Source organism: Rhinoraja longicauda, chromosome 28, assembly GCF_053455715.1.
Source record: "Rhinoraja longicauda isolate Sanriku21f chromosome 28, sRhiLon1.1, whole genome shotgun sequence".
NCBI lineage: Eukaryota > Metazoa > Chordata > Chondrichthyes > Rajiformes > Arhynchobatidae > Rhinoraja > Rhinoraja longicauda.
In genome coordinates this window covers 24,256,034-24,273,301 of record NC_135980.1, presented here as the reverse complement: position 1 = coordinate 24,273,301, position 17,268 = coordinate 24,256,034, and the positions used below count along the sequence as shown (strand labels likewise).

The 17,268-nt window shown below is 40.5% G+C and overlaps 1 protein-coding gene across 1 annotated transcript; it reads left to right on the top strand.

Annotated features, from left to right (window-relative positions):
* The first annotated feature begins 8,718 nt into the window (after positions 1-8,718).
* On the top strand, positions 8,719-10,633 carry LOC144607419 (growth arrest and DNA damage-inducible protein GADD45 beta-like). Its single transcript, XM_078424277.1, has 4 exons — positions 8,719-8,898; positions 9,038-9,142; positions 9,283-9,496; positions 9,763-10,633. Exons 1-4 carry the CDS (start codon positions 8,855-8,857, stop codon positions 9,874-9,876), a joined length of 477 nt encoding a protein of 158 aa, XP_078280403.1. The 5' UTR covers positions 8,719-8,854; the 3' UTR covers positions 9,877-10,633.
* Positions 10,634-17,268: the final 6,635 nt, after the last annotated feature.

The window sequence follows — 17,268 nt, the reverse complement described above, 5'->3', positions numbered from 1 at the left end:
TTTGGAATTCTGTTTGAATATTTCAGCAAAGCCCTACGAGTCACTGTGCAGCCAAATCCCAGAGTAAATTGTCAAAAAGAATTACAAGTAAAATGTGGATCAAACAAAGTAAATAAATTTGAATGACCATCTCACAGTAAAAGTGTACAGTTTTGCTTATGAAGTCATGAGCAGATGGACTACAGTGTAAAATCATTCTCATTACTGCCACATGTCTGTCAATGTGAGTCAGCACGAGTACAGTTCAGTAACACTTTATTGGCCCATGTGATCTCACCCCGCACAATGTGACAGCTGCTGCGTAGTGTAAGGAATCTCAGCTCCTACTGTTTCAGCCACATGCTAGAGAAGATTCTTAACTTTTTATTGCTAAGGTTGGAGAAGGGAACTTTTCTTAAAGAGAAAGTTCCCTCAACTGAAATGACACCAGCAAATCACATTCACATGGCATCTTTAATAGTCTTTTTTAATGTTGAAAACATCCCAAGTGAGTCACAGCAGCCTCAGCTCTCTAAATAAAGAGTTACTAGAACAATTTATTTTCAGAGATACGGTGCAGAAACAGGCCCCTCGGCCCATCGAGTCCCCGTCGACGAACGATCACCCTGTACCCTAGCACGATCCCACACACCAGGGCCAATTAACCTACAAACCTCTAAGTCTTTGGAGAGTGGGAGGAAACCGGAGCACCCTGGGAAAAACCAATGCAGACCACAGAGAGAACGTACAAACTTTGTACAGACAGCATCCACGGTCAGGATTGAACCTGGGTCTCAGGTGCTGTAAGGCATCAACTCGACCACTGAACCATCGTGCTGGTGATTATTATGATAAAAATAACTTCTATGTAATATCTCAAAGGAGAGAGGAGTTTGGGAAGAGAAATCATCAGTTGTGTTAAAGCTTATTTTTACTTTTCGGTGTAGATATTGGTATTATATTTGATGTGTTCCTTCCAGTTCTTTAATAACTGAGAGGCTAACTACCCCATACTGAGCCAAATGATACTCATTCCCTAGTTACACATTTGAGTAATAACTAAAAGACAAAGTACTGGAAGGGATCAAGGGCTCAATTCAGTCAGTGCCTTCAATGGACAAATGGAAAAATTGGTGGTCTAAATGTAATGTCTTATGCAAAAGGCAGCACCAACGGTATATAACACTATCAAAGGTTAACTGAGAAAATGCAAATCTGATATCTTGATAGAGGATACTGTTGGACAGAGAAAATCTTTCGAAATTGTGGATTCAACGATATTTATATCCTTCAATGCTTCTCGGCTGTGAGAATTTTTAGATATTTGTAAAAACAGAACTGGTAATTTAGACTAATCAATTATTTGTTGCAGTCATAGAGACTCTCAGGTCCCAAAGGTATGAAGAGGAAAATTGAGGCCAATTGCTGTTGAGGGCTGAGATGCAAGGTCAGAGGAGCTGTCAGCTGTGGCTTATAGGTAACATTCTCAGACAATGATGAGTTCACGTTTGGCTTTAGAGGCACGAGGGGAAAAAACTAGGTTGACAATTCAGTGAAATACTGAGTAAGGTATTGTTGGAGATGCCACCTTTCAGATGAAAACTTAAACTGATACCCGTTTGCATTCTGATACCTAAAAGAGGTCCCATGCCACTATTAGGAAGAACTTGCGGAGGAGTTCTTCCTGATATTTTAGCCAATGTTTCTTTCTCAACCAAAATCAATAAAACAAACCAGATGATTTGATCGTTATAACTTTGCTATTTATGGGAATCTTGCTATATATAAATGGACTGCGGTATTTCTGAAAATATGCTGCCGACAACATCTGATGTTATTCATGATGTAAAGTATTTTGGGACACCCTGAGGTCATTAATTGAGAAATCAATAGAATACAGCATTATTTTTTTCAAATCCCCATGATGACAGATATGATGCCAATTTATGCCTGTTGCAAAAGACTGTACTTCTAGCAAGATAGCATCAATGTGTACTGCACTGGTATGTCACCATATTTTTTGTGTTGCTGCCTGTCTCTGTAAAATTTTATTTTATTCAATCTTAAATGAAAGATACTAAGAAAGGACCTAAAGGAGAACTTACAATTTAAAAAAGTTAGAATAGTTATTGCTATCTCCCTCTTTCACCAAATGTTAAACTTTTCATGAAATGTTAACTTGATTCTCTCTCCACAAATAATGCCCGAGCTAATGTGTATGTCCAACATTTACCGTTTTGGGTTCAAATTTCCAACAAACATTGGTCTTCCCTTTGATCATTTATCTTAAAGTGTCTTACTGGGGCTTGGCATCAAATTTTGTTCATTTCTATTTGATAATGCTATTGTTAAGTACCTTGACAGACATCTTATAAATGCAAATTGTTTACTATAAATTATTCAGTGACAGTGTGGCAGGATATTAATATGCAAATTTAGAGCTGATGTCTAATAGTTCTGCATACATTGGATGGATTTTGAACTTGGACTTTAGAAGGCAACAAGATCAGAATTAAAGCACATACCTTTCGAAATGAGATGAGGAGGAATTTCTTTAGTCAGAGGGTGCTGAATCCGTGAAATTCATTGCCACAGATGGCTGTAGAGGCCAAGTCATTTGAATCTGTGAAATTCATTGCCACAGATGGCTGTAGAGGCCAAGTCATTGGTATATTTAAGGCGGAAATTGACAGATTCTTGATTAGTGAGCTTGTCAGGGGTTATGGGGAGAAAGCAGGAGAGATAGATCAGCCATGATTGAATGGTGGAGTAGACTAAATGGACTGAATGGCCTAATTCTACTCCTATGACATGAACATTCAGGAAGTAACTAAATTATGGATTGGAAGATTCTTATTACTTTATGAGCTTTGGGAGTATTAACCACATTGATCAAAAATCCCTGTTTAGTTTTCTGGTATGTTACTTGATTTGGAGTAAATAATTGAAAAGGATGTTATAAATGGTCTCTGTATGGTAAGATTTCGTATAATCAGCCAGGATTCCTGGTAATTAACAGTGACCTCCTGGTGAACAAGAAATTATCAAAACTGTATTAAAAAAAAAAAAAAAAAAATAGCTTAGCGCAAAAGAGGTTTTGCTCATTGTTTTTTTTCTCTTCAGTTTGCCAAATATAGAGTACAACCTTGCACTATCTAGGAAATGATCATCTGATGTACGATCACCTCCTTTATTCACCAACTAGGAATATAAAAGCCCAGAATCTCCTAGCAACAGCTATCTGGAGGAACATTGGGACTAAAGTCTCTGAAAATAGATGCAAATATCACAATTGCTGATTAACTCATGACTTGACTGTAAAGCAGACAGTATGTTTTGTTATCTGTTCATAGAAACATAAAAAATAGGTGCAGGAGGAGGCAATTCGGCCCTTCGAGCTAGTACCGCCATTCATTGTGATCATGGCTGATCATCCTCAATCCGTGATCTGTGCCCAATGTCTCCCCATATCCCTTGATTCCACTCGCCCCCAGAACTCTATCTAACTCTCTCTTAAATTCATCCAGTGATTTGGCCTCCACTGCCCTCTGTGGCAGAGATATTTCACAACTCTCTGGGTGAAAAAGTTCCTTCTCACCTCAATTTTAAATGGCCTCCCTTTTATTCTAAGACTGTGGCCCCTGGTTTTAGACTCCCCCAACATTGGGAACATTTTTCCTGCATCTAGCTTGTCCAGTCCTTTACTAATTTTATATGTCTCTATAAGATCCCCTCTCATCCTTCTAAACTCCAGTGAATACAAGCCTAGTCTGTTCAATCTTTCCTCATATGACAGTTCCGCCATCCCAGGGATCAATCTCGTGAATCTTCACTGCACTGCCTCAATTACAAGGATGTCCTTCCTTAAACTAGGAGACCAAAACTGTACACAATACTCCAGAAGTGGTCTTACTAGGGCCCTATACAACTGCAGAAGAACCTCTTTACTCCAATATTGAAATCCTCTCGTTATGAAAGCCAACATGCCATTAGCTTTCTTCACTGCCTGCTGTACCTGCACGTCAATTTTCAGTGACTGGTGTACAAGGACACCCAGGTCTCGCTGCACTTCCCCCTCGCCTAACCTGACCCCATTGAGATAATAATCTGCCTCCTTGTTTTTGCCGCCAAAGTGGATAACCTCACATTTATCTACATTATACTGCATCTGCCATGCATCTGCCCACTCACTCAACCTGTCCAGGTCACCCTGCAACCTCCTAACATCCTCTTCACAGTTTGTACTGCCACCCAGCTTTGTGTCATCTGCAAACTTGCTAGTGTTATTTCTAATTCCTTCATCCAAATCATTAATATATATGGTAAATAGTTGCGGCCCCAACACCGAGCCTTGCGGCACTCCACTTGCCACTGCCTGCCATTCTGAAAAGGACCCATTGATTCATACTCTTTGCTTCCTGTCTGCCAACCAATTCTCTATCCATGTCAACACTCTACCCCCAATACCATGTGCTCTAATTTTGCTCACCAATCTCCTGTGTGGGACCTTATCAAAGGCTTTCTGAAAGTCTAGACACACTACATCCACTGGCTCCTCTTCATCCATTTTACTTGTCACATCCTCAAAAAATTCCAGAAGATTAGTCAAGCATGATTTCCCTTTCATAAATCCATGCTGACTTGGACTTATCCTTGTTATCAATAATTTTAGACTCAAGCCAGCACTATTGATTTGACAAGGCAGATCAGCAAAGGAGCAACATTGTGACAAGTCCTCTCCAGCTACAGGTGGTGAGAACTTCTTAAATCAGTGGTACAAACACTGGGCATCATGCAGGGATTGAAGCTGACCTGGAAGAGGAAGAGGCCTTGGTGTACTCAGTGCAAAGTAAGTAAGATATCGATGTGCATGAAACCATTATGCTTTCCAGACATGCCCATAAACTATTTTTATTAATGTACCACTATCCAGGGTAAGGAATACCAGCAATTCACTACCCTCTGAAAGCTCCATGCATCTCTCTCAAAACTTACACTACTGCACACATCTTTGCATCATCAGCAAATTTGGATTTATCACATCTGATCCTCTCATCCAAGTCAATGATATAGATTTGTGAATAACAGGACCAACAATACCAATCCTTGTGGCCTTCTTACTGCATATAGGCAGTAATTAAAGAATACAATTACGACAGAGGACTGTACAGTGCTGTAGGAAAAAAAACTGCAGATGCTGGTTAAAATCGAAGGCAGACACAAAATGCTGGAGTAACTCAGCGGCTCAGGCAGCATCTCGAGAGAGAAGGAATGGGTGATGTTTCGGGTCGAGACCCTTCTACAGAGCTGTACAGAGCTGGTTAGGTGAGGCACAGGAATAACTTTGGGAGTGACTGGACGATAGATTGTACGATGTTCTAGACATGGTCCTGAATGAATACACAGCCATTGTTCAGTAACGAGTGGCAATAACACCTCCTTTTCGCTGAGCATAAGCACAAGTACACCCCAGACCTTTGTGCTCAGTCCCCTGCTCTACTCTACACCCATTACTATGGAGCCAGACAGCCTGAATACCATTAAAAAAATTACCATCATTGGATGAATAGCCAGAAACGATGAATCAGAATAAAGATCGATAATCTAGTGAGTGGTGCCAGAACAACAATCTTGCTCTTAACATTAGCAAGACCAAGGAGCTAATTGTTGATTTCTGTAAGGGGCTAAGATACCATACACCTTCCTTCGCAGATGGGACAGTGGTGGAAAGAGTCAATAGCTTCAGGTTCCTGAGCAAGTACATCTTTGAGGATAAAGCCTCTGCCCAGCACATTGATGCAATCACAAAGAAAGCTCACCAATGTTTCTACTGCCTCAAAAGTTTGAGGAAATTTGGCATGTTGCCAAAAACTCTCCTGAACATCTACAGGTGCACAGAGGAAAGCATACAGACATCATAGCCTGTTTTGGAAATTAAAAGGTTCAAGAATGAAGAAGGTTGCAGAGAGTGATGGACAACACCAATTCATCATGGGCACTGATTTCCCCGCCATCAAAAGGATCTACAGGAAGTGCTGCCCAAGAAAGCAGCTAATATGATTTAAAAAAACATGCAATCCTGGCCATGCTCTCTTCTCGCTGCTACCATCAGGAAGAAGGTACAGAAGCCTGAGAACCTTTACCTCTAGGTTCAGGAACAGCAACCATAATGTTCTTGAACCATCCTGCACAACCCTGGACAGGTACATTGACAGTAAAGGTTTAGAGGGATATGGGCCAAATGCAGGCAGGTGGGACTAGCTTAGATGGAGCATCTTGGTCAGCATGGACAGGTTGGTCTGAAGGGCCTGTTTCCGTGCTCTATGACTATAATCCAAACCATAAGCCTACCTCAGCATTGAATTACGGTTGCTCCACATACTTTGACTTTTGCAAAAGTCATGTTTACTTAGAATAAATTATAATTTCTTATATGATTATTTTTATTGTGGTATCTGATGTAAGGCTGCAGTAAGTATGAATTTCAATGTCCCTATTCTTATCTGGTGTATATGACAAACACTCTTGATCAATAGACGTGGTCAATAGACAACCATAAGGCAGACCTCTCAACCCTTCCGAATTTGGCAGAAAGTTTCCGCTTTCATATTTCATTTCCGCCGTTCCGATTTCGCCTCCCATTTTTCTGCAAAACGCATGCCTCGCCGCAGGCCCTGTCCATCGCCTCTCGTCACTGACCTGGCCTCGCCACTGACCTGGTCTTGTCGCTGTCCTGGCCTCGCCGGTGGCCTGGCCTCGCTGTGTAGCGTGATGTTGAGAGGGGTTGGGATGGGGTGGGTGAATGGGGGATGGGGGGGTTGGGGGGAGGGAGGTGGGAGTGGGGGTGGGAGGGTGGGGGAGGAGGGGTGGGGGAGGAGGGGAGGGGGAGTGGGGGAATGGGGAGTGGAGGTGGGGGGAAGGGGGAGGGGAGTAGGGGGGAGGGGTGGGGGGAGTGAGGGTAGAGAGGGAGTAGTGGGGAGTAGAGGTGGGAAAGGGGTGGGGGGTGGGGGGAGGGTAGTGGGAGGGCATTTGGCGTGCATACCTTTTTTTGCTGAAAAGTTGCATTATGCGCCATATTATGAATTTTGATGTAAAATTCTGAATTTGGACTTCAAAATTATGAATTTGTAAAATCAAATGTTGGGAGGTCTGATTAGGAAACTAAATGCATTGACACATAAAAATCAAAGAATTGCATAAATTGCTCAATGACAACCAGTACATCCTCAAATGATATATCATACTCTCTTTGCAATTGCCAAAATCCAATCATGCAGAAATGTAGACAGATACGTTAATTCTGGAAATTAGGAGTCCTATCAATAGTGTGTGCTCCTTCAGTTCAACACTAGATGGAAACAGTAACCCAGTAACAGAGTTAGCAGGCAGTACTATGATGGGGCTGCCAAGCGGCGCTGTTCGAGTGTTTATTGTTGTAAATGCAATGTATCCAGCACTTTGTGTGTTTTTTTTTTTTCGTTTTACACACCACGTGATTTAAAGTTACTTGCAAACATAATTGATCTTTGGAAAAGGATCGATCTGTTGCAGCCACAAATACAACGAAGAAATCTAGGACATTTTGTTTACGTGTAGGGACATTTGAAGGAGGGGGAGGGTTGGTTGTTCACGGGTTTGCGCGATGTAACATGCTATGCTACCAACACCTGGTCTTGATGTTAAAGGTAAACAGTCCGAAAGATCACAGGAAAAAGTGACAGCGTAAAATGTGAACTATCACCATGCAAAACATGTTTACGATCTTTTGCATAACCCTTTGTAGTTATATTATTCATTTTGCTATCGTTTGCTTTTACAAAGTACGTTGTGTCGTCTGCATGTGATTTTGTTTATTGATACCAATGTCTCGTTAGGCACAGTAAATACTCTCCATCGGAAACGACAGAGGGGGAGACTAGTTCTTTCCAGTTCAATTTATTTAATCCTGCACAGAATGTACTATTAATAACAAGTAAAGTACATTTAGTAATGCTTTGTACTCCAGAACACCAAAGTGCCTTAGATTTCCTAGTGCAGTCAGCTCAAACGTGGAAACCCTTTGCGTAAATTTAATATTTAGTTTCACCTACAATCCACACTCTAAATTACCAGTAGAGCCTGTTACAGATTAAGTTTGATCAATAAGTGCAAATTGAAATCTCACAGAATGTTCAGACTACATGTACTTGATGCATAAAGATGAGTATCCCTACTTTTATGCAGGAAATAAACAATTAATTTAGAATATTTCTGCACGATTTCGCGTCAATCATCTTTTAACAACATCCTGGATGTTTAGTGTTGTTAAGTTTCATTGTGATTCATTATTAAGTTTTGCATAAATATTTTATGGCATTTTAAACTGGGGAATAAATAAGGCATTGAAGACGCGTGCACATCTTATTTTCGAGAAATCAAGGGAGTCTAATGTCGCATTGCATTATGCGGTTTTCTTCGTATAGATTTGGATTCATTTCAATCCAATAAAGGCAAGTCTGCAATTTAATAATCCCCACAGCACATGAATCTTAGTCACGGAGAAATCTGCAGACACCAGAAAACAAAACTCTAGGGCGAGAAACAAGGAATTTCCCCCCAAGGAAAAAAACACGACATCTGCTGGAGTGCCCACGTGTTGTTGACTGCCAATTGCGAGAGTGATATGGAAATGAAGCGGTGGGTGGTTCGCACTGAGTATTTAAAAGCTGCCAGCCCCAGCTCTGGAGCTACAGAAAGAATCCGAGTGGAATTTATACAGTCTTGATAAAGATCGTCCTGCGGCGCCTGGGATTGTTACACTCAACTGCGAAGTTTGCAACATATTTTATTGTTGCACTCGCGAGCTCGTTTTAACCTTGGACTTAATTACTGCAATATGACTCTGGAAGATACTATTGGAACTGACAATACCGGCAAAAAGTAAGCACATTTCATTTTTGATTTCAATTTTAAAACATGCACTTGTTCTGTTTGAGAGGTTTTTATTCCACGATGTGGAAAAGACCTTGCCTTGAAAATCTGAAATGTTTTTAAAAGAAAAACGTTTTCTTCTCTCCAGGATGCAGACAATTGACCAAGCTTTAGAAGAGTTGTTGGTGGCAGCAGCGCAACGCCAGGGTTGTTTGACCGTTGGTGTCTATGAGTCGGCGAAACTAATGAATGTGTAAGTATTGAGTAGTTGATTTTTATAATCCCTGCAACTTGTACAACTTGTTGCAGCGCCCTTTCCCAGATCGATTGAACAGTAAGCTTTATTGTTGTCTTCATCATTCTAAGCATCTCTCTTTTTCTTGTCCCGTGCAGTGACCCTGACAGTGTAGTTCTGTGTCTCCTGGCGGCTGACGAGGAGGATGAGAGCGACATCGCCCTGCAGATACATTTCACCTTGATCCAGGCATTTTGCTGCGAAAACGACATCAACATCGTGCGGCTGCGGGGTGTCAAGCGTTTGGAGGAAATTCTGGAGGCTGGGGAAGAGAGCGCCGAGCCCTTGGATGTGCATTGCATGCTTGTCACGGTAGGTTCTTTAATCCCACCAAGACTTGATGCATATAGATAAATACGTTTTATTTAAATATCACCACTCCTCTAAACAATTTTTGCAAAAACGTAATACAGAATGAGATTGGCTCTCAGTGGTGCAGCGTTTATTCGCTCGATTGCGGCATTTATAAGGTTAAAACTGTTGCAACAGACGTGAAACTTAGATTACGTGACGAGGTGGAAGCTGACTGGAATTGACGCTGTGGTATGCTGACGCGTTTCTCTCAATTTTATTTACAGAATTCTCATACCGACGTTTGGAAATGCGAGGCGCTAGAGGAAGTCGGAAGCTACTGCCAGGAAAGCAGAAACAAGAACCAGTGGGTTCCTATTGTTTCTCTGCAAGAACGCTGAAAGATCCGGGTGGAGATTTTTTTTAAAGAGAAGATGCAAAAATGCAATCTTTCAGAAATATGTGCCGTTTTTGTTTAAAATGAAAGATGCGGATGGATGAGGAAAAATCTGGTTTGCAGCGGCACTATTTAGAAATGCAAGAAATCGGCGTAGAAGGCGGAGCTTGGCTGTTTTGGAAGCGGCAAGTGGATTGCAACCGCTCCCGGAGCCGAGAGAGGAGCAAACGAGGAGTTGGAGAGGAGAAAGTAAATATGGAGACGGAAGAGAGGTTTCGAAGCAGGACATTTAAAATATGTATAATTTTCTTTAAAAAAATCACTGGACTGAAACGCAGAGCGGAGGAACGTGTTGGTGTACCAGGAAGGACTATGACGTGATGGTTTATTGTACGGCTGTGTCTTGCACTTGGAAGTTTCACATCATGGAGAACACATTTTTAAAACCAGGCGAGGCTGCACAAAGGATTTTGGGGGCCCGTTTTTTTACTACTAAGCGGAAAACATTCCCCCGAACTACTGAACTGTAGAGGAGAATTACAGCAAATATGGACAAGTTAAAACTGTTACATTTAGTTTCAGACTAGAGACTAATGCAGAGAATCTTGTAATTGTTTAATGGGCATCGTGCAATTTGAAGGAAGATAATTAATTATAACATGTCATTATATTTCTCTTACGACAAGATATGTAATTATGACACTGATCTTTTAAAAATTGTTTGAAATATGTACTAAAGTGAACTTACAAATTTATATTTACAATAAATATTTAAATTTAAAAGTACTTGTTGGTCTGACTTGCCTTAATATCCACCGTTTTCAGGTCTGGGTACTTAAATACTTGAGTAGTTGCCATCTGTCTGCTTGTCTAGATAGACAATAGACAATAGGTGCAGGAGTAGGCCATTCAGCCCTTCGAGCCAGCACCGCCATTCAATGCGATCATGGCTGATCACTCTCAATCAGTACCCCGTTCCTGCCTTCTCCCCATACCCCCTCACTCCGCTATCCTTAAGAGCTCTATCCAGCTCTCTCTTGAAAGCACCAAGAGAGGTATTGTCTTATTTTCTTTAGTTCCTTTCTCTTGACCACCGCCTCCACCCCTGTTTCGTCTACATTCTTGAACATTCACTGCAAAAAAATCATCTGGCATTTTTGTGAATGACAGATTAAGTGCAGCCATCTGACTGCAGTTTCAGGTCATCATAAAGTGCATTGCAACCTCAAATTACTGACTGGGTTGGTCATGGACCATTACAGCTAATTTATGCATGGGGGAGAGGGGGCAGGGTGACTAATTAAAATGCCCTGGAAACGTGAACTATTTTAAAGTTGGACAAGAAATTGGGGCGAATTACTCTGCTTTTTGAAATGGCTCGACCTGTTCTTTTATTCACCTAAACAGTGGCCTTGCAAAAGCATCATATCCATTGGATCGCACTTTTCAGATGTGCTTATCTGTCAATTCTACAGCAAAGTACCAAGGTAGATTTATGTTCAAGACTTTGGAATTGGAAGTGAATCCAGAAATATCTAATTTGGAGCGGAGAGTACTTGCTGTGGAGTCGTGACTGGCCTGGGAAGAAGAATACATCTGTTGCAAATGCCCTCCATTCAACACAGAGGAGAACAGATTTAAAATATAGCTTCACTGAAATGCCTTTACAGCTGGGTTTGTTATTCCTCCAGTATCATACTTGTTTCCTTCACATTACTCATTCAAGTCTGTGTAGGAAAATAACTGCAGATGCAGGTAAAAATTCGAAGGTATCACAAAATGCTGGAGTAACTCAGCAGGTCAGGCAGCATCTAGGAGAGAAGGAATGGGTCCTTTGATCAGTCTGAAGAAGGGTCTCGACCCGAAACGTCCTCAATCTGAAGAAGGGTCTCAACCCGAAACGTCGCCCATTCCTTCTCTCCTAGATGCTGCCTGACCTGCTGGGTTACTCCAGCATTTTGTGATGACTCATTCAAGCCTGACAGTTTACTGGCTTTGTGGTGATGCACCCTGCCTGGCTTTGTGGTGATGCACCCTGCCAGTAAAAAAAAGTTACCATGGATTTTCAGTGGAATTAGATTCACTGGAAATGTTAGTTAAGTCAGAACAAATAGGTTTTTAAAAAACAATTATAATCAATTTAAGTGTTAAGCTATGCAACAATATAATCTCAAATTTGGTAGCATGGTTGCTCTATGTGCTAACATAATGCTGCCATAGTGCTAAATCCAATGGACTTGTGCACAATAAGCACATATCCAGAAACTTAAGTTTGATTCCCATCATGGCAACTTGCTATTCAAAATCAATAATAACTAGATGCACCTGGAATGAAAAGATAAGGTCAGTAATGGTCTGAAGAAGGGTCTCGACCCGATACGTCACCCATTCCTTCTCTCCTGAGATGCTGCCTGACCTGCTGAGTTTCTCCAGCATTAGGTCAGTAATGGTAGCTATTAAATTACCAGTTTATTGCAAAAAAACTTATCTTTTAACTGATGTCCTTTAGAGGAAAATCTGCTGCCCTTAGTTGGTCTGATTTGTGTGATTCCCAACCAACAAATATGATCAACACTTTGCTGCCTCTGGAATGGCCCAACAAGCCACTTTTCCAGGGAACTATTCGAGATAGACAGAACAGGCCACCAACATCCATATCCATTGAAGGAATATGTTCAAAAGGGTTCCATTGTTGTTACCTTAAGTTAATACTGCATCATTTGGCTTGTGCGAGTATTTCTTCCTAATGAAAGCAGCTACGAGTTCTAAAATACGTATGTAGTTTTATGATTTAAACCAAATAGCTGAGTTATATCTATAGACTTCAAAGTACACCTATACTATAATTGTGTTATGAATATTATGAAATAGCTACATCTAAACAAATGATCTAAAGGCAATTTGCAACTCTTGGCATGCAACTAATTCTCTCAATCATTAGTCAGTTTAGTTTATTGTCACATGTACTGAGGTACAGTGGAAAGCTCTTCGCTGCGTGCTATACATGATTTCTATTAAGCCGTCAACAGTGTACAGATATAAGATAAAGAGAATAACATTAAGTGCAAGCTAAAGTTCATTAAAGATAGTTCAAAGGTCTCCAAGGAGGTAAATGGGAGGTCAGAACTGCACTCTAGCTGGTGAGAGGATGGCCCAGTTGCCTGATAACAGCTGGGAAGAAACAGTCCCTGAATCTGAAGGTATGCATTTTCAAACTAGAGACTAAATAGATTATCGGGGACCCTGTGGACTAAGATTTCATTATTTTTAAGATGCTAATACTTATTGTGAGGCTAATGAGAAAATGTTCACCATCTTTATTATTTTGGTCCACAGAGCCACAGAAGCCTCAGACCCCTGTTTCCAAAGACACAGAGTATACCATTGTACAAGGGATAAGTTCCATCTAGACTACAGGAGCAAGCTATCATAATGGATTGCTTTTGAATGGCAATGTATCCTGATGTTTGACCACTTAGCCAAAGATTATTTTGGATGCAAGTCGGAAGCAAGTTCAAAAAAGATATGAGACATAAAGCGGAAAAATATAGGCTAATCTGTCATTAGGAAAATGCTGGAATCCATCATGAAGGAAATAGTACAAGAGACTGATAAAATTATAATAAAATTCACCAAAGTCAATACAGTTTTATGAAGTGCAAACATGTTTGACAAATATATTTGAGTTCTTTGAAGATGTAACTCTAATGTACTAAAAAAACTGATATAATGCCATGTAAAAGCCACTATAAAAACTCATTCCCTCTCTCCTAGATGCTGCCTGACCTGCTGCGTTACTCCAGTATTTTGTGATACCTTCGATTTGTACCAGAATCTGCAGTTATTTTCCTACACTATAAAAACTCATGACATCGGAGGTAATATTTTGGTGCAAATTGTGGATTGGCTAAACAACAGAAACAGGGAGTTGGGATAAATAGGTAATTTTCAAGTTGGCAAGCTGTAGCTAGTGGGGTGCCACAGGGCTCAATTTACAATTTGCATTAATGACTTGAATTAAAGGACTTAGTGTATTGAAGCCAAGTTGCTGACAATAGATGGAAAAGCAAATTCTGAGAAAGACACAAAGTCTGGATAGGTTAAGTGTAGGTATTTTAATAAGAATAATTTTTTTAAAGATCATATTTAAAAGGTGTCATTAACAACTTCACCTAGCTGAATATGGCACATGCAATCATGTCGCTTCTGAGACTCCCCACAAACCATAGATAATTTTGATGTGGAAATACATTGTTAAATTCCACTTTGCTCCTTGGTCCAAAAACTCCCTGCATAACAATATGGTGATTATCTCCTCCCTAAACTAACTGCATAGTTCTGAAGAAGGGTCTTGACCCGAAATGTCACCCATTCCTTCTCTCCTGAGATGCTGCCTGACCTGCTGAGTTACTCCAGCATTTTGTGAAATAAATACCTTTGATTTGTACCAGCATCTGCAGTTATTTTCTTACTGCATAGTTCAAGAAGGTGGCACATCATCCCTTTGAGCTTAATTAATGTTGGACGACATGTTTTGGCCATGCCAGGGGCATTAATGTCAGATGAACACGTTTATTAAAAACTGCACACTGGAAGTTAACATTATATGAAGTATTTTGCCATTTCAATTAGGCTCAGCAATCAAATGGTTAATTACTTTGTAAGTAGGTCGCTCAAACTTTAGGAAGGAGATGAGGAGGAATTTCTTTAATCAGAGGGTGGTGAATCTGTGGAATTCATTGCCACAGAACGCTGCGGTGGACAAGTCAATAGATATTTTAAGGCAGAGATTGATAGATTCTTGATAAGTACGGGTGTCAGTGGTTATGGGGAGAAGACAGGAGAATGAGGTTGACAGGGAGAGATAGATCAGCAATGATTGAATGGCAGAGTAAACTTGATAGGCGGAATGACCTATTTCTGCTCCTATACCTTATGAACTTATGAAGTGAGAAAGAGCATTTTGGTATGAGTTTGAGTACCTAAAGGCTATGCATTGCAGAAGCCACCCATAAGTAGCAGAGGGAGCACCCAACCTCGCAAACTTCCCACCCATCTCATTAAACACCTCCTGCACCATTTGTGGAAGAATTTGTAGTTTCCACATTGGCCTCAGAACCCACAAAACCAGAATGAAATGATGGCATCCTCGATCCTCTATGACTATCTAATAATGTAAATATTTAAGAGAAACTTGTAAGCTGTGAGTCAGAGATTAAATAATAGTACATCACAACAGCAAGTGAACGTCGCCCATTCCTTCTCTCCTGAAATGCTGCCTGACCTGCTGAGTTACTCCAGCATTTTGTGAATAAATACCTTCGATTTGTACCAGCATCTGCAGTTATTATCTTACATAAAATTCAACCAAATCGCCTCAAATTCTTTTCAGAGACCATGCCTGAAAATATTGTTTTTAGTTTTGGTCACTTTATTTAAGAAAGAATATTACAGCTCGGAGAATGTTCAGAGAAGTTGCACTGAATTGATTCCTGAGATTAAAGGGCTGTCATCTGAAGAACAATTCAGCAGGTTGGGTTGATGCTTAGAGGTTATTTACTCTGGCAGAGGAAGTTAGAACCAGGAGGCATAATCTTAAAATAAGGGCCTTTTCATTTAAGACTGATATGCGGTGGAATTTCTTCTCCCAAATGGTGGTGATTATTTGAAATTCTCTACTCCAGTGAGCTGTGGAGTTTAGGTTTAGGTTTAGGTTTATTGTTGCAATGTGTGTTGAGGTAGAGTGAAAAGTCCTTTTGTGCATGCTATCCAATACTATACATAAATACAATAATACCTAACTCAAGTACAATAAGTAGAGTGAAGGGAAAGATGTAAGGGTGCAGAATATTGTTCTCAGATGCACAGTCATTAAACATATTAAAGCTGAGATATATTTTTGGACTATAGGGCCTTCAAGAGTTATGGAAAATGAGAGTGGCGTCAGGACCAAAGTCAAATCAGCCATGATCTTACTGAATGATGATATTTATTCACAAAATGCTGGAGTAACTCAGCAGGTCAGGCAGCATCTCAGGAGAGAAGGAATGTGTGACGTTTCGGGTCGAGAATGATGAAATAAGGCTGAGGGGATATTCAGTTGATTAATACTGTACTATTTCTGATGTTCTAGGTATAGTTCCAATGAAATGTGGCAATGTTTTTTTTCAGATGGACTCTACAAACTACTTGAGGAAGCTCACTTTAAATCTATAATCTATTGTATTTGCATGTTGAGTTGGTGAGATATATTTCCAAATCCTAAAATCCCAAAATCTCAAGCTAACAAATTCTACTTAAACACTCACACACTGACAAGATCATTAGCCCTTTGAGGGCAAGAGTGTTAATGATACCACCAAAAAGCTCCAAACAATAATTGATTTTCAGGGTGCAGACTTTAAAAAAAAATCATTTATCAGACATGGACATCACTGGCAAGGAATCACTCTCCATCTCCCAATTAATCTTTCGGAGATGGTGGTGAATTTTCTTGAACTATGCAGTCAATGTAGTGAGGTTATGGCCACAGTGCTGCTGTGCAGGGAGTCCCAGCATTTAGATCCTGCAATAAAAGATTTAGTAACATATCTCCAAGTGAGAATGATGTGTGGCTTAAAGAGTGTTGGAGGTGATGATGGGACAGCTGCCCTTGTTCGTCTAGGTGGGACATTCCTATTGTGCACATACAGCCAAGGTTGCAATTGCAGGTCGCAATCCAAACACCAGCTGTTAGTAGTATGTTTTTCTTCCTTCCTCTCAGAGATAACCTGATTTCAACAAAGAGATATCATGCCAATATAGTTTTTTTAATTGAAAATTAAATTGAATTGATGACCTGCATTTGCATAGCGCCTTTGGCAACACAATGCAAGAACAGTAGTCACTTGTAATCTAGAAAATACAGCAGTCAGTTTCACACTGAACTTCTACAAGCGCAATGAGATACGGAACAGATGATCTATTGGCTGAGGGATAACAAGTGGCCAGGATACAGAAATGGTGCATTTATGTGCAGAAGTGCACTAGGCCGAGTTTAATGCCTTGGCTGAAAAATTACATCTCAGCCAGTGCAGCACAATCTCAGTATTCACTGCAATGTCAAGCCAGATTTTGTGATCAAGTATCTTGAGTGTAACTTGAATCCAGCACCATGACAATTTTTCTTAACATGCCAGTTTTAAAAATGTGTTTATCTAATCCTGGACAGAGTGAGGAACTGAGCCTTATGCATCAAAAAGCTCCAGATTCATTGGCGACCTTAAACGTCGCCTATCCATTCCCTCCACAAATGTAGACAAGGAACTGCAGATGCTTGTTTATTTTTTAAAAAGGGCAGGAAGTGCTGGAGTATCTCAGCAAGTCTGGCAGCATCTGGAGAACATGGATAGGCGAT